Source organism: Moschus berezovskii, chromosome 14 (genome assembly GCF_049115385.1).
Source record: "Moschus berezovskii isolate FMDL1 chromosome 14, NW_MosBer_1.0, whole genome shotgun sequence".
In the NCBI taxonomy this organism is placed as follows: domain Eukaryota; kingdom Metazoa; phylum Chordata; class Mammalia; order Artiodactyla; family Moschidae; genus Moschus; species Moschus berezovskii.
Window position 1 is genome coordinate 60434648 of NC_142473.1, and position 20907 is coordinate 60455554.

Below are 20907 nucleotides of genomic sequence, written 5' to 3' on the forward strand. Positions count from 1 at the left end.
TTGGGGAGGAGCTCTGTGCAGCCCCAGCATGGAAGGGCTGGGGAGAGGAGAGGAGCGGCGGGGAGCCCAGGAGGAGGAAACGGAGATCAGGGCATACAGGTGGGGCACCTCGGAGGCCTCGGGGAGCCTTTCTAGGAAGAGGGAGGCAGGGGAAACGCTACTGCGCAGTCAGGTTGGGAACTAAAACTGCTCACGGAGCTGGTGACAGGGGTGCAGGTCACCAGTGACCTCACAGAGCCTTCTGGGTGGGCGGGGGGTGGAAGTCAGGTTGCGGGGGCCGGGCGGGAGTGGGCGATGAGGAAGTGAGGTCAGCGTCAGCAGACGGGCCTTCTGAGAAAAGTGTCTGCACGTGGAGGCAGAAGCAGGGCTGGCACTGGGGATAGTAAGCTCAGAGGATGGTGGCTCTTGGAGGCTGGAGAGGCAGCTGGAGCAGAGGACTGGGAGGGACTGAGTAGGGCCAGAGGGCTGCAGCCACTTGCCAAGGGGAAGGCCCTGGGAGGTCAAGAGCCTACTCCAGGTCACAGAGCCCGGCCGGAGCCTGGTCCTCACCCAGCAAGCCTTCTACCAAGTTGAAGGACCCAGGGCTCTCTGGAGGCTTCTGTGAACACCAGCTGGTTTTGCAACCAGCAGTCTGGAGTGTCCTGATTTTTTTTTTAAAGGGTGCACCTGTGTGTGTTCTGCACCCTGAGGGCTTCTCCATATGCCAGTGTGTGTGTCCCCCTCTTCTTCCTTCCTCGCGGGACCCCAGGGATGGAGATGAATGGGGCTCTGCCTGCCCCTGGGCATGGCTCTGCCTGGGCTCCCTGACCCCAAGGCCTGAGGCACCCCAATAGCAAGGGTAGGAAATGGCCACTCTGACTGCCCTCAGCTCCTGTCCACACCAGTCCTTCCACGAGGAGGATGTGCCACCAAGGCTGCTTCAGCACTGGTCCTTTCCCAGGAAGCCCGTGGCTGCCCCACATGGGGTTTCTCATCTTTCAGAGATAGCAGGGGGGCAGCCTGGGATGGGGCCTGTCCTAGAAATGCTGAGAGGAGCTAGTTGGAAGTTCTAATGAAGGAAAGGTCCCGCTCAGGAAGCTTGCATGTGACTATGCTGTGGGCCCCTTATGGGGCTCTGTCCATCCCCAGGCCAGCCACCCACTGGTGGAATGAGCCCATGGGCCCCTGTGGTCCCTAAGTCCTCCTCATTTCTAGGAAACTATTCTCAACAAGAGGCAGCACCTGTGCCCTCTGGCCTCTGCAGACGGCCTGTGGCTCCAGTGGAAGGGAGTGAGGAACAGCACATTGCCGTAAAATGTACTTGCTACCCCCCTACCGGCCATCCACGGTGGCTCAGCAGTAAAGAATCTGCCTGCAATTCAGGAGACCCAGGTTTGACCCCTGGGTCGGGAAGATCCCCTGGAGAAGGAAATGGCAACAGAAGCTATGGCATCCCACTCCAGTATTCTTGCCTGGAGAATTCCATGGCAGAGGAGCCTGGCCGGCTACAGTCCATGGGGTCGCAAAGAGTGGGACATTGAGCGACTAACACTTTCACATTCACCTCTAACCGGCTCAGAATGGGAAGTGTCTCCATGCTCAGTGATAGAGGGAGGTTGAGCCGATCGCGGTGCCCACATGCTGCAATCCTGATGCTGTGAGTGTGTGTGTAAAGTGCTCTGAATAATACAGAAGGGCGCTCAGGACGCTGAGCAGAGACCAGAATGAGAAGTTATGGAGACAGAATGATCTCATTCATGAAAAACCTCCCAGAAACAGGCTGACAGGAACCATGCTAAAGTACTAACAGCAGCTGCCTCTCAGGAGCAGAAAGATGGAGATTATTTAGTCATGAAACAACCCTGTATTTTCCAAGTTTTCCACACTAGGCAGGTAATACTTTAATAATTAGAAAAATAACAAGTGTCAAATTTCAAACAAAAGAGGCCAAGCTTTGGGGGGAAATTCCTCTTACTCACCCTGGTTTGATGTCCAGAGGTGTGGGGAGAGGTCTGGGGAAGCCCGCCTTCCCCACCAGCCAGTAGGTCTCCTCGAAGCCCTTCCCCTGCAAGAGAAAGGAAAGGAGCTTAGCAAACCTCCTCAACCAGAGAGCAAGGGCAGGGGCGTGATTCCCACCGCTGGGAGGAGAGCAGCCTGGAGCCCGGAGGCAGACCGTCTGGGTCCAAATCCGAGCTCTGTCACTTGCCAGCTGTGTGACTTTGACCTCTCTGTGCCTCTGTTTCCTAAATACTTTACAGAGTTGTTGTGAGGATTAAATGAATTTATGTTTATCCATTAAAGAAGTAAATAAATAATGAATCTTGAATTCTATAACCAGCAGACATGGAACGATAAGATCCCAGGATTCTGTGATCTGTGAGTCTCCCAAACAGCTAAAGGTTCTGGTGGTCTTCCCTGGGATGGGAGTGCAGCTGCCTGGAGGTTAGGAGTGGAGGGGCCATGAGGGGTTACAGGGATCAGGGCTGGCTGTCCTAGAAGTTTCACGTCCCACCTGGCCCAGGGACGGGTATAGTCCCTTGAATCCCTCAGGTCAGGCCAAAGAACCTGAGGTTGGCATGCTGCCCCCCCGACTCCCACTCTGCATCCCCTCCCGTCATCAGAATCCTCTGCTCCTCAGGACTTTTAGCATCCACTCCCCTGAACAAGACATACCTGCCCTTACCCTAGCTTACTCCTTCATAACCTCAGCCTCCAGAGCAAAGTGTTCCACTTACACTGACCCTCTCAGGCTATGTGGCCCTGGACAAGTTACTGCTCCTGTCTGAGCTGCACTCTCCTGCTCTGACATCTCACTGTGTAATGAAGTCAGTCCTGTGGAGCACCCAATGGCTGGGGCCCAGTCACAGCCCTTGGCCTTTAAATGCCTTGGCTGCTTCAGTCACTCAGTAGGCCCGGCTCTACCTGAGGATTTGGGGAAACAAAAGGGGGTAGGTAGGGTAGGAAGAAAAGTCATTCATAGGATGGTACCATTATTGAATGTGAATATTAAAACAAAAAGAATACAGAGGTGACAGACCAATCTCTGTCTTTTCAGGGCTGATGGGCAGGGACAACCCAACATCACTTTACAACATCAGAGGGTCAGCCATGGGACTGGTGGAGGCACAGAGAAGAAGTTATTGTTGGGAGAAAGGAAGAAGAAGAGTGTTCCTGGGTCAGGGTAGGCTTCAGTGAGAGCTGAGGTCTGTGCTAAGGTTCTGAAGGATGAGTAGGAGCCCAACAGTGCTTGAGAAGGCACAGGCTTTGGAGCCACCAGATCTAAGATCAGCTCTGTGACTTTGGACAAATCTCTTTGTATCTCTAATTTAATTTCCTCAACTATATAGTAGGGACATGGATCCTCCTTTCATCATTTCTGTGGCAATAAATATGTTAGTATCTGTTGGGCATCAGCGTGCTGCCCAGGTAGGCCATCACTAAAAGTAACTTCTCTGCCCTGGCCCTTCTCCTCCTGAGGAGCCAAATGAGGGTGTGGCTCCCAGGAAGAAACGTTTCCACAGAACTAGGAGAGAAAGGAGGACACGGAGGGTGATCAGCTCCCAAGTCAGCCTTGCCTCACCGACATCAGTCAGGTGAGAATCTCTCCCACTGCCCACAGAAACTGGACCTCTGGAGACATTTCCAATCAATTCCAGGAAAGAAAGTCTCTTGCCTTTATCTCAGTCTGGCCTCTGATGTCAATTTTGTAGCCGTGATCCAGGCTGAGCAGTGTGTGGACAGTGCTTCTGCTGACATGAACTCTATATGCTGAGGAGAAAGGTAATAGTCAAGTTACCACCTGGTGACAGCATACCTCGTGTTCGGTAAAATCACTGAGCGCCTGTAACAGCCCCCAGTGCCAGCCAGCAAGGCACACAGTTCTGATTCATGCTATGCCCTTTGCCTGGCCCTCTTGTCCCCCCCAGTAGATTGTTGGGCACTAAAGCAGCAGTCTCAAGCAAAAGCAAATTACACGGATTGAGGTTAAGAAGAACACAAGCTGAAGTCAGAACATAATCTCTACTTGTAGGGAAGTCTTTGAAGGCTGATCAGTGCAGATAAGTAGTTATTTTACTTTTAAGGGCAGGACTCCCTACTAAGGCCACCACATCTGGTTAAGCAAGATGTGTATGGAGCGACATCAGAGAGCATAGAATCTATGCAGCCAGAACAGAGGCCGAGCTTTTTCGCTGTGATAGTCAAGCCATCAGAGTGGCTCCTGCTGCCAGCAAGAGGCTCAAATGGGATTTTAAAAACTGAAAGGGGTCCACTCACTGTGTGTGTGTGTGCGTGTGTGTGCACTCAGTAGTTTCTGACTCTATGCAACCCCATGGACTGTAGCCCACCTGGCTCCTCTGTCCATGGGATTTCCCAGGTAAGAATACTGGAGTGGGTTACCATTTCCCGCTCCAGGGGATCTTCTTGATCCTTGGATCGAACCCACATCTCCTGCAGTGCAGGCAGGTTGTTTACCACTGAGCCACCTGGGAAGCTCATTCATTCTAAAGATGGGGAAGTCAAGACCTAGCGGAAGAGCATTCTGGCTCAAGGACACTGTGCATGCTGGGTCCAGCTGAGGACCCAGGTTTCCTGCCCCTCAAGTCATTGTTTTCCCTGGCAATTCTCTCATGAGATCATCACAAAAGCCCTGTGCTAAGTTAAAAAAAATAATAATAATAAGCGACACACATCATCTCCTTATACTTTAGTGGCTTTACTGGTAACTAGGGTACGCTGCCACCAGGTGGCGGCTTGTTTACTAAGCACTGATTCAAACAGCCAGGCTGTAGCGGTTATTGAGAGAGTTCCTCCCTGGACAGGATAGAAGTATGAGACACTCATGCAGCCCTGTAGACTCCATCTGAGATGCGGTGTTAACAGTGTCCCCAAAGAGGCAATACCAAGGCATGGTGAGACCCACGACCCCTGCCACACAGGGCCCTGAACTCAAATGTGCCCAGTGAGCTCCTAGACCCAAGAGAAGTCCCTGCAACAGTCTTGTCCTTCTCACCCTCCCCTCTAAACTGCTGTTCCCACCCTACATTTTGGGCTCCAGCTACAGGGTGAGGATGAAGCTGTATGGCATCTCCAAGGACACCCAGAGAAGAGGTGACATCTGTGCCTGGCTCTGGGCTGGGGATGGAGGGCACAGAAAAATCTAGGCTCTGCTCTTAGAGAGCCCTCAGCCTGGTAGGGGGAGATGTGTAAACTATAATCAATGTCATGAAGAGGGAAGCACCAGAGCTGTGCCAGTCCAGAAAGAGGACTCTGACCCCTCTGAAGACTTCCTGGAGGAGGCGGTGTATAAACTGTGTCTTGAAGGATAAGAAAATAAGTGGGCAGGGAATAGCAGGTGCAAAGCCACAGAAGCAGAGAGCCCACATGCCTGTGGGAAACTGCAAGTGGCTGAGTATGGATGGAATACCAAGTGGGAGATGAGGCTGCAGAGAGTAGCAAGGGTCTTGGAATCTATGAAGGGCTGAGAAGTTTGGACTTTATGGGGTAGGGGCATGAGAAGGATATGCTCTAGTAGAGACCCTGAGGCATCTCCTAGTCCCCACCTGCAGATGTTAAGTTGTCTGCCTGAGCACAGAGGCCTCTGTCCTGCCTCTTCTATCAGCATCTTACCAGGGACTTAGATGCCCTTGACAGATGCTGAGACCGAAAAAAAAAAAAGTTAATCTAAGCAAAACAGATTCTTTGATTTATACTATCTTCAGTTCAGTTCAGTTCAGTCGCTCAGTCGTGTCCAACCCTTTGTGACCCCATGAATCACAGCATGCCAGGCCTCCCTGTCCATCACCAACTCCCGGAGTTCACTCAAACTCATGTCCATCGAGTCGATGATGCCATCCAGCCATCTCATTCTCTGTTATCCCCTTCTCTTCCTGCCCCAATCCCTCCCAGCATCAGAGTCTTTTCCAGTGAGTCAACTCTTCGCATGAAGTGGCCAAGTATTGGAGTTTCAGCTTTAGCATCAGTTCTTCCAATGAACACCCAGGACTGATTGGATGGACTGGTTGGATCTCCTTGCAGTCGAAGGGATTCTCAAGAGTCTTCTCCAACACAACAGTTCAAAAGCATCAATTCTTCGGCGATCAGCTTTCTTCACAGTCCAACTCTCACATCTATACATGACCAACATCTTAGAAGCTTAAAATAATAGAAGAAAATTGTTTAAAAATTACATCATGAAATTTTAGAATCTCAGAATTTCGGAACCTATTGGGTTGCCCCAGCCAGCGCCTCAGGCAGGGCTGGGAGGCTCCCACAGCCCCAAGTCCTTACCTGAGTGCAGGCCAGCCCTGATGCAAATGGGCACAATGGGCACATGCCTCATCTGGAAGTCACCCACAGAGCTGAGGATGTCTAGGGCCATGCTGGTGATCTCGGCCGCGTGCCGGCTCCTGTTGCACCTGGGCAGTCCCAAGGCCACCATGTAAGTATCCTTGATGGTCTCCACCTAGAAGCCACAGCCTTCATGCTCCAATACAAGCACTCCCCTCCCTGGACTAATCCACTTACCACGCAAGGCCGCCTCTCAGGAACCCCTGGCCCACACCTTGAGTCTCTGGCCCACACTGGTATCTTTCCCTGCCTCTCTAGCAATGATTAAATCTACATGTTTAAGATCACCTTTGTCTGAATTGGAGGTAACCGTGCCTGTCTCATCTCCTTTGAGCCCAGGCCATGAGCATCTTGGCAGCAGAGTTGGGTGTCCCAACTGCACAATGCTGCAGCAAAAGATCAGAGCTTCATCTGGAGAGAAGTGCACGTATATTGGATACATAGCCTACTTCCCCAACCCTTGATCTTCCAAGATGTACTCCAAGAATGTAGAGTTTGAAATCCGATAGATGGATACAAACCCTGGGTCTGCCATTTACCTTAGTCTGGCTGCTTCACTTGTGCGAGCCTCTGTTCCTCTTATATGAAATGCATATTAAAGATAAAGTAGTAAAGAGCCAGTTTCATCATAGATGTTCAATAAGCAGAGACTTCAGTCTTTACCATCATCACCATCACCACCATCATCATCTCCTGCACTAACAGTTTTGGAGACAACAGAATCCCAGAGTCTTAGAACCAGGAGGGACTTTAAAAGGCCACCCATCTGCCTTCCCAGTGGCTGTCTGGGCCTGTTCACATATCCTTCTTGAGGTGGCTGATTCTCCCTCTGCTGCTGCTGCTGCTGCTGCTAAGTCGCTTCAGTCGTGTCTGACTCTGTGCGACCCCACAGACGGAAGCCCACCAGGCTCCCCCGTTTACAAAAGCTGAGTTGAAAGGCAACTGCCTTTGACCTGCTGGCTCCAGCTCTACTTTCTGAACTCAAGCCACAAACATTTCCGATTCTCAAGCTCATTCTCTATTCTGAAGACACTGTTTCAGTTCCTGGGGATACAGATGTGTGCCATGGCCTTCTCCCCTGTCACAGGCCAGGCCAGCCAAGCTTGAAGGCAGCGACTCTACTTCTCGAGTGTTCCCATTTGCAGGTTAAAGAGCCCCGCTCCTGCACTGCCCCTCCTTCAGCGGACACCTGCCAGCATCACTGGACCTGAAGAGCAGAGCCTTCTCTCTAGCCAAGCCTGTGCATTCTCCCTGAGCACCTGGGACATGGAACAACAGACTGGTTCCAAACTGGGAAAGGAGTACATCAAGGCTGTACATTGTCACCCTGCTTATTTAACTTATATGCAGAGTACATCATGAGAAACGCTGGGCTGGATGAAGCACAAGCTGGAATCAAGATTCCCAGGAGAAATATCAATAACCTCAGATATGCAGATGACACCACCCTTATGACAGAAAGCAAAGAAGAACTAAAGAGCTGCTTGATAAAAGTGAAAGAGGAGAGTGAAAAAGTTGGCTTAAAACTCAACATTCATAAAACTAAGATGATGGCGTCCAGTCCCATCACTTCATGGCAAATAGATGGGGAAACAATGGAAACAGTGAGAGGCTTTACTTTCGGGAGCTCCAAAATCACTGCAGCTGTGAAATTAAAAGACGCTTGCTCCTTGGAAGAAAAGTTATGACCAACCTAGACAGCATATTAAAAAGCAGAGTCATTACTTTGCCAACAAAGGTCCATCTAATCAAAGCTATGGTTTTTCCAGTGGTCATGTATGGATATGAGAGTTGGACTATAAAGAAAGCTGAGCGCCAAAGAATTGATGCTTCTGAACTGTGATGTTGGAGAAGACTCTTGAGAGTCCCTTGGACTGCAAGGAGATCCAACCAGTCCATCCTAAGGAAATCAGTCCTGAATATTCTCTGGAAGGACTGATGCTGAAGCTGAGACTCCAATACTTTGGCCACCTGATGCGAAGAACTGACTCATTTGAAAAGACCCTGATGCTGGGAAAGATTGAAGGCAGGATGAGAAGGGGACCACAGAGGATGAGATGGTTGGATGGCATCACCGACCCAACGGACATGAGTGTGAGTAAACTCCAGGAGTTGGTGACGGACAAGGAGGCCTGGTGTGCTTTAGTCCACAGGGTCGCAGAGAGTCGGACACGACTGAGAAACTGAACTGAACTGAACTGAGATGGTGATAATAATGATGATGCTTCTCATGTCCACAGGGGGTGCTGTAACTCAATATATCTCCTTCCCCGTCATTAGCTGTGGACTGTGCCCTCCTCGCTCTGTCCCCCAACTTTCCCCCTCCCTCACTTGCGATATCTCTGCCCCAATACCCAGAAGTGATCTGCCCTAATCACACCCTATTGAGCTCAGATACTTAAATTTGCTCCCTACAGCCAATGGCTTAAAATTCATTCCCTATGGAGCTAGCGATCAGGGACTCCCATGATTTGTAGAATTCCCTTACTCCTAACAATTGCTACTGGTTTTTCATGCTTTAGGCAAATGGGAACCTTTCTGCTCTCCACAGAGACACTTAGCGCTTGCTCACCTCCAGGCCCTGATCGCCCCTGAAGTGTTCTCTATCTGTTGAGATCTCTATCTGTCTCTATCTGTTGAGATCTGGGCCCTCCATCAGCCCAGTTCACATCATATTGCGACCATAAAATCTCCCTCATCATCAGCTGGGAAACACGTTTCCTTCCTCAGGGCTGTGCCCTCCGTCTCCCTTCCATCTTTCACTGTTGCCCACCCAGCACTTACTTGTGGGCTGGCATGAATGCGGCAGGGGCAGGACACAGCTGCCCCCCTGCTGTGTACATTTCCACAGAGGAGAGACCTCCCGCCTCACAGCCCAGAGGGGAGAATATGAGCAAGCCCTGGCTTTCCCTCTGCCCACACTCTTCTTCCCCACAGAAGGACGAGCGCATTATCCGACTGGCAAGATGGGAAGAAGCACCAAGTAAGTGCTCCTTTAAATGCTTATACAGCAGTCATTACACGACAGACACAATTCCAAACCCTTTACAAATATTAATGCCTTTGATCTTCACAAAAATTCTGTGAGGCAGGTACTATTGCCATTTTGCAAACAGAAAACTGGGCCAGAGAGGTTAGGTCACTCGCCAACATCACACAGCACAGATGTGAACTCATTCAGTGCAACTCCAGAGTCCATGTTCTATGCTGCCTCTTGATGAACACGGCTTGGGCCCTTTCTCTCTCTCTTGTGGGGAGAATCTGCCTGCTATGTGGGGTTCCCTCTTTCCTGCCCTGCACATGGTTAGCACGTATGTCTGGGCCAAGTCCTGCCTCCCAGAGGCAGCCTGAGAGTCCTACTGCGTGCTGGCCCCACTCCCAGCTCACCAGGTGTGCGGGTGCAGTTCAGGAACAGTACACTGGCTCTAGGGACCCAGCGCTGCCTCAGATGGGTGACGCAAGGTCCAAGCCGGCACAGAGGAGCAGTAGAAAGCCCCGAAGTGGCCGCACATCCTGACTACATTCTCCAAGCTGCTAAGCTGAATTCTAGCCCTCCACCTGCCTGCCACGAGAAGGGAGAGTTTGATGTAATTAATAACCATCCTACAACCCTAGCAGCAGAAAGGTGACCAGGCACAGGCTCTGCTCTCTAGGAGCTCAGGCTCCCAAAGACGATCTGCAGCTGAGAGCTGCGGCTCCTTGTACACAGGTGTGGTCCTTTAGCAGCGGAGGGAACACAGCCAGAGGAGAGGTGGGTACAAAAGCTTCCATACTAACAGACACAAACGTGAATTGCTGTGTGACCTTGAGTGAGTCACCTACTGCTCTGAGCCTGTATCCTTATCTGTACAGTAGGGATAATAATCCAACCCTCTGAGGGGCACTGCGAGGATTAAATGAGATATCCTGTGACAATCCCTAGGCCAGGTCAGTCCTCTGTTGATGCTTAACTGATGCGTCTGTGTGAGTTCAGTTGCTCAGTCATGTCTGACTCTTTGCGACTCCAGGGATTATAGTCCACCAATCTCGTCTACCGGTGGAATTTTCCAGGCAAGAATACTGGAGTGGGTTGCCATGCCCTCCTCCACAAGATCTTCCCAATCCAGGGACAGAACCCGCATCTCTTGCGTACCCTGCATTGGCAGGCAGATTCTTTACCACTCGCGCCACCTCCCCCTATTCTGTGCTTTCAGGAGGAGGCCTCAGTGCCAGTACACGCTGTGCTCATCATCGTGTTGGTGTGAACGACAGCACTTCCTCTCACATTCTGCTCAATCTGCAGGACCACCGTAAGCCAGAGTCACTTTCACCTCTGTTTTACAAATGGAAGTTTGAGGTTCAGAGAGGTGAAGTGATGTGCCCAGAGTGGCTCAGCCATTTGGGCTGAGGACTGGAGTAAAAGCCCTCTCCTCCCCACTCCCCCTTCTACCTCCACAAGCAACACCCCCCCCGCCACCCCCCAGCCCCCCCCCACCCCGGCAGCCCACAGGGCCCTGCTGTGGAGTTCTGTCCATGAAAGTGCTCTCTCAGTACCTGCTGGGAGGGACTCGCAGACCCCTCGGGAACCAGGAAATGATTGCCTGGCTGCCTCCCAGCCCAGCCCGGATTAAAGAGCAGTAACCAGATCCTGCTGGAATGGAGGGGAACCCAAGGCAATGGAGTGAGCGATGAGAGACAAGCCTTCACTTGGGAAGGACCCAGCCTCCCGTTTCCCCACATCTGGACGGGTGTGCAGGCCTTGTTTTATTTCATTCCACTCTGCCAGAAAGATACAGACCTCCTGGCCAGAGTTCAGAGCAGATCAGAAAGCGTGATTCAGAGCTGAGAGGGACACATGTGTGAGAAATGACTAGCAGGAGAGGAAAAGACAAGGCCAGGGGTGACTCAGGGCACATCAAAGCTGCAGGGCTCAGCAAGATGAGATGAGGGATCTTTTCCTAGGCTCTGGAGCCAAGAGGGGAACATAGCCAGCATGACAGAGAATGCCTCAGACTGCAGGCTGGGGCAGGAACGTGGGGTCCTGAATGGGAAACTGGGGGGAAGCTGTGTGCTAGGCATGTCAACGGCTCAGGTCTCCGCTGGTCAGTGTGGGGCAGTGAACAGATCTGGGCAGCGGTGGTGAACTTGGCAGGCTCCTGTCCTGGCTCTGTCACCTATCAGCTGTGTGATCTAGGGCAAGTCATTTCCCTCTCTGGGCCTTAGTGAGCTCCTCATTTAGTTAACACGTATTTTCTAAGGACCCACCACATGTTGGACATTGCCAACCACTGGGGACAGAGTGGTTTAGGTTGGAACCGACACGTCCAGGGGGTTGTTATGAGAGCATCACACAAGAGCTCCTAACCATATGTGCGAGGGCAGGGAAGCTAACCTGACACCAAGAGGGTGACCAGGAGGGAGCAGAAGAGGAGGGTGAGCAGGGTTCCAGGAGGAGGGAACAGCCTGTGTGAAAACCTTGTGGCTAGAGAAAGCAAGAGAGCAAAGCCTGTGTGAGGACTGCAGAGGGCCCAGAGGCAGGGCGAGAGAGTCACGGGGGAGGGAGGCGGGGCCCACTCCTGGAGGGCTGGCTGTGAACCTGTGGCTTTATCCTGAGGAGGTCTGGGTCCTGGGAGGACCATGAGCCCTGAGGAAGCTGGGTTTCAGGACCAGAATGTCCAAGTTCAAGTCTCAGCTTCACGTCCTGCTGAGACCAGCTGCGCAACCCCTTGGTTCTTCATTTGTAAATCAGGGGTGCTAGTACCTACCTCACAGCTTATTATGTTGTTACAATGATCAAATGGTACAATACATATAAGGCATCTAGACTGCATACCAGTGTGTGGTATACAGTAAGTACTCAATAAATACTGGTGACTACTGCTGCCTGGGTACTGTGTGCAATGCTATCAGCAGGTTACCTGGCACCTCAAAGAGCTAGGTCTCACCTCTGAAACTTCCCGCCCATGCACCCTTTCCTCCCTGGCTTCAGCCCAGCCCAGGGCCTGGCCCTCTCCAGCCCCACTCTTCCTGGAGGGCTGTGGCAGGAAGGGGGCTGGCAGGTCACAAATGAAGGCGAAGAGCAGGGGAGCCCGGGTATGGCTGTCTCCTGGGAGCTCCTCCACCATGTCTGAGGCTGATCTGGGACCCCCAAAAATTGGATCAGAATAGGGGCAGGGTTGGGGTGGGAAGGCCTCCATGGCAGGCAGAGAGGGTAGAAGGCTATTGACTTTCACAGGCTCACGGCTTTACACAGAATTTCTACCGGGGGAGACAATCTGCCCACATCTATGAATCCCCTGGGGCAGGAATCATTATTCCTGTTTTATATTAATAGATAAGAAAACAGAGGCCCAGAGACGGGAAACCAAAGTGACACAGAAGCTGCTGTCCAGGGTGGGACTCAAACCCAGGATTGAGAGGTACACAGGGACTAGATCATGGAGGGGGTTGATGGCTCTGCCAAGGCCCCTGCTGCCCCCTCCCGGGTCTTCCACCCACTTCCACTGATGGCCCACTTCATGTCCAGCCATCAGAGCCCATTTAGTATTTCTCACACTTCCTACGGCCACCCTCTTAAGCCTCAAGGTTTAGTACATTATTACCCCATTGCCTGGAGCAACCACACCCAGGATGGACAATGCTAGGAAGACAGCACCTCTTCCAGGAAGCCTTCCCTGCTCTTTAAACATCTACTCGTAGCTGGATTAGAGGCCCTGTCAGCCTCCTCTGCCTCCCTAGATCATCAATTTCATACTTGTCTTCCTCTTTTACCGACAGCACTGAGAGCTCCCTGTGGGCAGGCACAGAAGCTGATTCATCTGTTGACCCTCACCTAGAACAAGTAGAATTTATTTTCCTACCTCTTGAATCTGGGCTGGCCTTTTGACTTACTTTGACCTACAGAATATGTCAGAAATAATGTATCCAATTTCGGCTTAGACTTCAAGAGACTTCTGGACTTCTGCTTTCTCTCTCAGAACTCTGCCACACCTTTTAAATAATACCAACTGGCCTGCTGGAGGCTGAGGTACCATGTGGAGCAGAGCTGAGCTCCAGAGTGCAGCCAAAATCAGCAGAGCTTCCTCTCACCCACACTGATCACAGGTGTATGAGTGAGCCCAGCCGAATCCAGAGAATTTTCTAGCTGCACCTATAGGCTTGTGAGCAACAATAGATGCGTATTGTTTTACACTATTGGGGTTGGGGGTGGTTTGTTACACAGCAATAGCTTACTGATAAAAGATGCATAAGTAAATGACTGGAAATATAGGCATGATGCAAACACAATGTAGAAGAGAGAGAGATGGAATGCCTGCCTCCTAGTCCTCCCACCTTATCCACGTCATGGTTGCCCAGAACCTCATCAAACAGTGTATAGAGGTCATTGAGCAAGCCCACCACCTCGATGGGCTCACTCAGGGCTGTGATGGTGGTAAAGAGCCCACAATGTCACTGAAGTTTATGGTAACCTGATCAAAGTACTCTGGCTCCACGGCTGCCCCCATTTTCAGAGCTTCAGTCACAGACCTGAAGGGATAGGAAGGGCCAGAGTCACAAGGTGGGAGGACCCTCTTTCCACAGTTGGAAATGAGGGAGCAATATCTGTGGGAAAGGCCTGGGATGAGTGTCAGGGGGTCTGGGACAGGTCTGCTGTGTTCTGGGGCAAATACCTGTCCCTCTCCGGACATTACTTCCTCTGAAGTCAGATGGGGGACATGGCACCTTATCCTTATTCCCAAAGGAAAGAGGCAGCAGAAATTCAACACTCGTGTGCACAGCACAGTGCCTAATGCATGCAAGGGCTCTATGAAAATATTATGGATAAATAAACAACAAATGAATCAATTCAGGGAACCCAGCTTTACTGAGTACCTGCTATGTCCCAGCTCCCCAGGTCCCACGCTCAGAGGCACTGAGGCTAGAGGCACAATCAAGTCCACTCACGGGGGGAGCATCCGAGACAGCAACCTTTCTGTCCTCTGTCTCTCCAGCTCCAGCTCCTCAGTCCACTCCTGGATCAGGTCCTCCAGGCTTTGGGAATACTTCTCCAGCATCCGCAGCATAGAGTCAGCAGCACTGGTCTTCTTGCCTTGGTTGATGCTCTTGAACTGAAAATGGAATGAAAATCCCAATTGATCCATAAAGATCAGCATAGCACTTAGCCCCTTGGTTGAGAATCTAGGCCACGGGAATGAACCAGATATAGTCCCTGCCGAGAAGAGTTGGATGGTGGGGAGCAGGTAGGTAATAGGCAAGGGGTGGCAGCTCTGGCAAGGGAAAGCAGAGACAGCAGGGAGGAAAAATGGGTTAGTTCTCTGTGAGGCAGACAGGCGTGCAGAGGACTTTGCAAAGGAACCCATGCCCAGCATTGTATCACCATTAACAAACACTTTGGTTCTTACAAAAACACTGTGGAATAGGCATTCTTTGTTCTCAAAGATGAATTGGTTGGGTGAATGGATAGACGGGTAGATACAGAGAAGCATTATATGTAGATTGTTCATGTATATAATCTATTTCTACTTCTTTATTTCTCTCTTTGTTCAAAAAATTTTTTTACAAAACAAAATAATAAATATGTAAGGGCACTGAGACCAAAGGAAAGCAAAAGCTAAAGAAGTTAATCCAGGAGTGTGGTCTATATTTTATCATTTGGAGTGTGTTTTCCATTTTTTCCCTTGCATCGCCCAGGAACAAAAATCATAGAATATGCAAACACAATTATTTTTTTCTTTGTTGTTGTTGTTGTTGTTTAGTTTCTCAGTCATATCGGATTCTTGCAATCCTATGGACTGTAACCCGCCAGGCTCCTCTGTCCATGGGACTTCCCAGGCAAGAATACTGGAGTGGGTTGCCATTTCCTTCTCCAAGGGGTCTTCCTGACCCAGAGATCGAACCCGAGTCTCCTGCATTGGCAGGCAGATTCTTTATCACTAAACCACCAGGGAAGCCCATTTTCTTCTTCCTTTACAACATTCATTTTCTTGCTTAATTACATTGGCTGATACTCCCAGAACAATCTTATATGAACATGGTTTAAGTCTTTCAACTTCAGGGTCAGTGCTCTTTCTCCTCATTCTCTCCTCAGAAAAATACTTTTTTTTTTTTTGCTTAGTTATTTCACTTGATGGTCACACCAGTGTGTCCAGTTGGACCAGAGTTAGTCCTTTTAGACATCACCTAAGAAGAATTGACGCTTTTGAATTGTGTTGTTGGAGAAGACTCTTGAGAGTCCCTTGGACTGCAAGGAGATCCAACCAGTCCATTCTAAAGGAGATCAATCCTGGGTGTTCACTGGAGGGACTGATGCTAAAGCTGAAACTCCAATACTTTGGCCACCTCATGCGACGAGTTGACTCACTGGAAAAGACTCTGACGTTGGGAAAGGTTGGGGGTGGGAGGAGACAGGGACGACAGAGAATGAGATGGCTGGATGGCATCACCGACTCTGTGGACATGAGTTTGAGTGAACTCTGGGAGTTGGTGATGGACAGGGAAGCCTGGCGTGCTGTGATTCATGGGGTCGCAAAGAGTCAGACACGACTGAGCGACTGAACTGAACTGAACTGAACTGAAGGAGATCTGTAATGGCACCCCACTCCAGTACTCTTGCCTGGAAAATCTCATGAATGGAGGAGCCTGGTGGGTACAGTCTATGGGGTCGCTAAGAGTCGGACACGACTGAGCGACTTCACTTTCACTCTTCACTTTCAGGCGTTGGAGAAGGAAATGGCAACCCACTCCAGTGTTCTTGCCTGGAGAATCCCAGGACGGGGGAGCCTGGTGGGCTGCCGTCTATGGGGTCACACAGAGTCAGACATGACTGAAGCGACTTAGCAGCAGCAACAGCAAGGAGATCTGAGGCTCAATGGTGGAATCGATTTGGCCAAGGTCAAGTAGTAGCATAGTAAGTGGAAGGCCAAGTAAGTAGTAGTAGGTCAAGTAAGTGGAAGCATAGATCGGAATGCAGGCTCCATGACCCTTAGCAGTGTGATACAGTTCTCATCTTCTGCATGTGGAGTACATCATGTGCCAGTCTCTGCCTTCTCTGCCACTGAGGCAGGCTTTCCCCATAGTCACCCCTCACTCAGGGTAAGATCCTTCTTCCCCACCTCGCTAGCCACAGCAATCTCTAATCCCTGGAAAGATTCTAGGCTGGTGTTTTAAGAATTGTCTTTCTGGCCTAGCTCTGCCACCCACCTTCACAGTGGCCACTGAGAGCTCATTCACTCTGAGGTCCAGATTTCCCATAGCATGCCTGTGTGTTTCTCCTGTCTTCCTCCCTCTCGCTCCCTCAACACCTGTCTAGATGCCCCTCTGGCTCACTGAACCCCTCCTTGGCAAAATTCCACTGTGGCTGGGGAGTGGAGGGCAGGAAACAGGAGGCACAAAAGCTGTCACCTCAGGCTTGATGAGTTGGCCTGTGAGAGCCATTAGCCGGCTCACTCAGGTCCACACACACCACGTCCGCCCAACAAACTCGTCCAGGCTTGCCTCACCCCACCCGGTGCAGTCCCCAAGGCAGCCGGGGGTGGGAGGGGCAGGCCCCATCATACCTTCCACTCCCTGATGCAGGAACCAGTGCTGCCTCCATGGCCACACATGGCCCCTTTGCTCTGGTGCCAGGAGGCCTGACATGGGGTCGAGGTTCCTAGCATCAGTGCTGCAGAGACAAACCTGGGGCTGTATTCCAGCCCCACCTTTCACTTCCTTGGTATCCTTTGGCAAGTCCCATCACCTCGCCGTGCCTCAGTTTCTCTCCTGTAAAGCCCAGTTAATAGCAATGCTTCCTTGGAGGGCTATCAGGAGGGTTAAATATAAGCACAGGACTTAGCATGGAGCTTGGTGCTCAGGAAGGAAGTGTCTATGAACCCGGAGTTCTGAGAAAGATTCCCTCAGATGGTAGACCTCAGGTTCCACTCTCAGGGGTGATGATGCTGGCCCATTGCCCCCTCTATGCACAGGGTTTCCAGGCCCCTGGGATAGGGGGGCCCCCACTGGGTATAGTGAGGTGAACTGATTCACTGTTTCTTGTGAGTAGCCAGCTCCTCTGGTGGCACTGACCTGGCTGTAGATCTGGTTCAGATTTGGTCTGTCCTCTGGAGCCTCCTCCCAGCACTGCTCAATCAGCTGGATGTATCAGGTGGCCCGTGGTCAGGGGACACCAGGGGCCGGCACAGGGGAGGAAGAGATACTATCTTCCTGATGATTTTTGCAACAAACTCAGACCGGCCAGTGGGGCTGAGGTCCCCAGGATGGCTGGTGGTAAGGCATGAGCCTGGGATCCTGAGATGGAGGGCAGGGTGGGCCTGTGGGGTGTGGACACCAGGCTGTGAGGGTGTTCACACCAGGCTGTGAGGGTGTTCCTCAACCTCTTATTCTCTGCTCCAGGGCATGCTGGCCAGTGGTCCAGGATTGTTGTTTTCCTGGGCCCATTGTACAGTGCGGCGGGGGAAAGGGTCTCAGCTTGGAGTCTGGAGAATGGGGCTTGAATTCTGGATCCACCACCACTTGTCTATGAGATAGTGAACAACACAGCCATCCCTCTGAGCCTTGGTCTCCCCATCTATGAAGTAAGCTTAATAAACTGCCTTCCTGAGATGAGTGCTGAGGAAGGAAATGACAGATGCTAGATATTGGGGTGCTAGGTTCACCCCAGCCCGTGAACCCTGCATACTTGCTGCTGCTCTGTTGCCAGCAGTGTCCAAGAATGTGCTCACGACCTGGGCACGGCAGATCTGTCTGGCAGCCCCACCACCCGGAGGCCATCTGGTGTCGACTCTGCACAACTGTGAGGCAAGACTCTCTGCTTTGCATGTTCGCCATCATCATGACTCTTTTCCCAGGACAACCCCTGCTGTGGATCTTGCTGTGCCCGTTACACACGATGCAGACCACAGACTAGGTCGAGGTCTGATGGATCAGCGATCCAGCTCCATCTCTGTCACTTGCCATCACTCTGTGCCTTGGTTTTCCCACCTTGGGTAGCCCTTGGGGTGCCTCAGGGAGCTGAGAGATTCATGGGCACACCGGGAGGAGGAGAGGCTGGGTACACAGCTCAGGCCTTCAGCAGCACAGCAGGGGATGTCAAGATTATCCTGATCCCATGCAAGCTATGCTATTTCTCTGAACCTCAGTCCCCTCACCTAATGATAAGAGGACAGACCTCACAGGGCCGTCAGGGGTGGAACAGGGTCCTCTCTGAGGAGGGCAGAGGAGGCAAAGAGGTGGGTTCCTTGGAGAGAAAGTTCCTTAGAGAGTGAAGAGAAGCCTTTCTCTGGATTTCCCTTTGCCGACCTCCTTGTTGGGGGAAGCCCATGATTCACTGTCCCATTTTACAGACAGGGAAACTGAGGTTCCAAGGAGGTGGTAACATCGGTCAACTGAGCCACAGGGCCAGTAAAAAGTAGATGCTAGAACTGGGCCTGATAGCCTCCCGGCCTGCACTTTCTTCTCTGCCCAGAGGCTCCCAGTCTGCAGGTGTCAGGCCCTGAGGGCCTCTGAGTAGAGGATCTAGGAAGCTGTCTATGCTTATAAAGGAGTGTGTGTGCACAGATGGAACCCATAATATCACACACACACACACACACACACACACACACACACACACCCAGCTCTTTTTCAAAAGCATTCTAATGGTGTTGTGATGAATAAAATACAGATTCATTTCAAAGCGTTGTTTATTTCAGAGCAGATTTTTGTCTCTAGGCATTTTCTCAGTCACCAGATACTAAAAGTCAGATAGTAGCCTGTGAGGCTCCAAACATTTTTGTCATTAAAGCAAAGTTCTCACAGGTGGTCAGGTTGGGAACCCATAGCCCAGGCCAGGCCAGATCTTTTTCCCTCCCCATGCTGAGCCCACTGTCCACATCCAGCCCATCACTGGGATGGATCAGTCCTGCTGGCCACTGACCAAGAGGCTGTACATCCAGCTCCGTGGAAAAGACGGTTTCTGGATGACTCCAGGAGATATTGAGGCAACACCACTGAGCCCACTGGGATCCCAGACCACAGCTTCGCGCCGGGGAGTGCTGCCCCTCTCTGAGCCTCACTGCACTCATCTCTGAAAAGAGTGCACTTACCACCGCACAGCATTGTCCATTGGCATAACACACATGAGAGTGCTTAGGAAACCACAAGTGTCCCCCACCCCCAGACAGACTCTTAAAAAGATGCTATTTCTGGGACTTCCTTGGTGGTCCAGTGGTTAAGAATCTGCCAGCCATTGCAGGGGACATGGGTTCCATCCCTGGTCAGGGAAGACTCCACATGCTGCAGAGCAGTTAAGCCCAAGTGCCATGACTGCTGAGCCCAAGCTCTAGAGCCCGTGAGTCACCATTACTGAGCACCCCAACAAAGAGTAGCCCCCCACTCACCGCAGATAGAGACAAGCCCACTCACAGCAACGAAGACCCAGCACAGCCAAAAATAAACAAATCAGTAAACAAAAATTAATTAATTTTTTTTCAAAGATGCTATTTCTTAGAGCAAGGAGGTCCACTTCTCAGTAGGAGAGTGGAAAGAACCTGGGCTATTCCCCACTCACATACCCCTAAAACCACCCAGGGTCTAGCGTGTGCCAGGCTCTTGTCTAAAGCATTTCACTGAATCCTCACAAATAGTCTTGGAGCTAGGCATCATGGTCCCTATTTTACAAATTAAAAAAACTGAAGCTCAGAGTCTGAAAGAGATTTACTCAGAGTCGTGAGGTAAATTGGTGTAGAGCTGGGCTCAAGTCCATGGCCCCCAAAGGCTGTGCTCTGGATATTTCACTCCCTGAGACCAGGAAAAGTGCAGCCAGGAAGTAGCAGGTCCGGGATTGACAGCCCAATGCAGGGGCGACCCTGGGGTCCCTGAAGTCTGAAGAGCACTGGCCTGAAGGGCACTGCATGGCAGCATGACTCACAGACCCCATCTGGCTGTTCGCCTTCCCACCCCCTCAGCAGGCAGATGTCAGCGAGTTTGGGGAGGGGGGCAGCCAAGGAGAGTTGATCAAATGGTGTGACCAAACCCTTCCCCTTCCCACTCCTCCACCCCATAAATTTGGGGCCTGGAATGCTCATGATTCATGGAGCAATACTTTGGTGGAGAAAAGAAGTGAGGCCAGGCCTCCCTGTGAGGTACAGTTTCTCTATCTGGGGTGGGAGGGAAGTGGGCTCCATCACTCCATTACTGCCTGCACTGTGGGCTGAAATGCAGGGGATCCGTGGGACAGGTCCCCGGGATTGGACAGAGGCAGCTGGGGATTGCGGGGGGCACAGGCTACCGAAAGAGCAGCACAGAGTCCAGGGAGCCTGATAGAGAATGCAGACGCAGAGGCGGTGTTTCTGAAGTTGGGCCCTGGCACTGGGGTCCAAAGAGAAAAAAATGTGTAAGACCAGGTGATGATGGGGAAGTTGTGAGTGATTACCCCAGAAGCACAAAGATGTGCTTCAAGGAGCCCCACTCAGGCAGAAGACCAAGTCCCCAAACACCCAGCAGACTGGTGACATCAGACAGGGATTGGATGCCTGACACATTTTAAAGTTTGGTCCCCTCTCTAAAGATGGGAAAACTGAGGCTGAGAGAGGGTAAGTAATTAGTGTAAGGTCATGTAGTAAG

At 51.4% G+C, this 20907-nt stretch overlaps 1 protein-coding gene across 1 annotated transcript in view; it reads right to left on the reverse strand.

Moving 5' to 3' along the window:
* LOC129553663 (guanylate cyclase D-like) overlaps window positions 1-20907 on the reverse strand; it is a 60106-nt gene that overhangs the window by 19917 nt on the left and 19282 nt on the right. Inside the window, 10 exon segments of the mRNA XM_088843393.1 lie at window positions 1959-2044; window positions 3653-3747; window positions 4822-4920; window positions 6268-6442; window positions 13639-13743; window positions 13746-13833; window positions 14251-14414; window positions 17371-17444; window positions 17447-17528; window positions 19839-19858. Of these exon segments, the coding sequence (XP_088699519.1) occupies window positions 1959-2044; window positions 3653-3747; window positions 4822-4920; window positions 6268-6442; window positions 13639-13743; window positions 13746-13833; window positions 14251-14414; window positions 17371-17444; window positions 17447-17528; window positions 19839-19858 (988 nt within the window).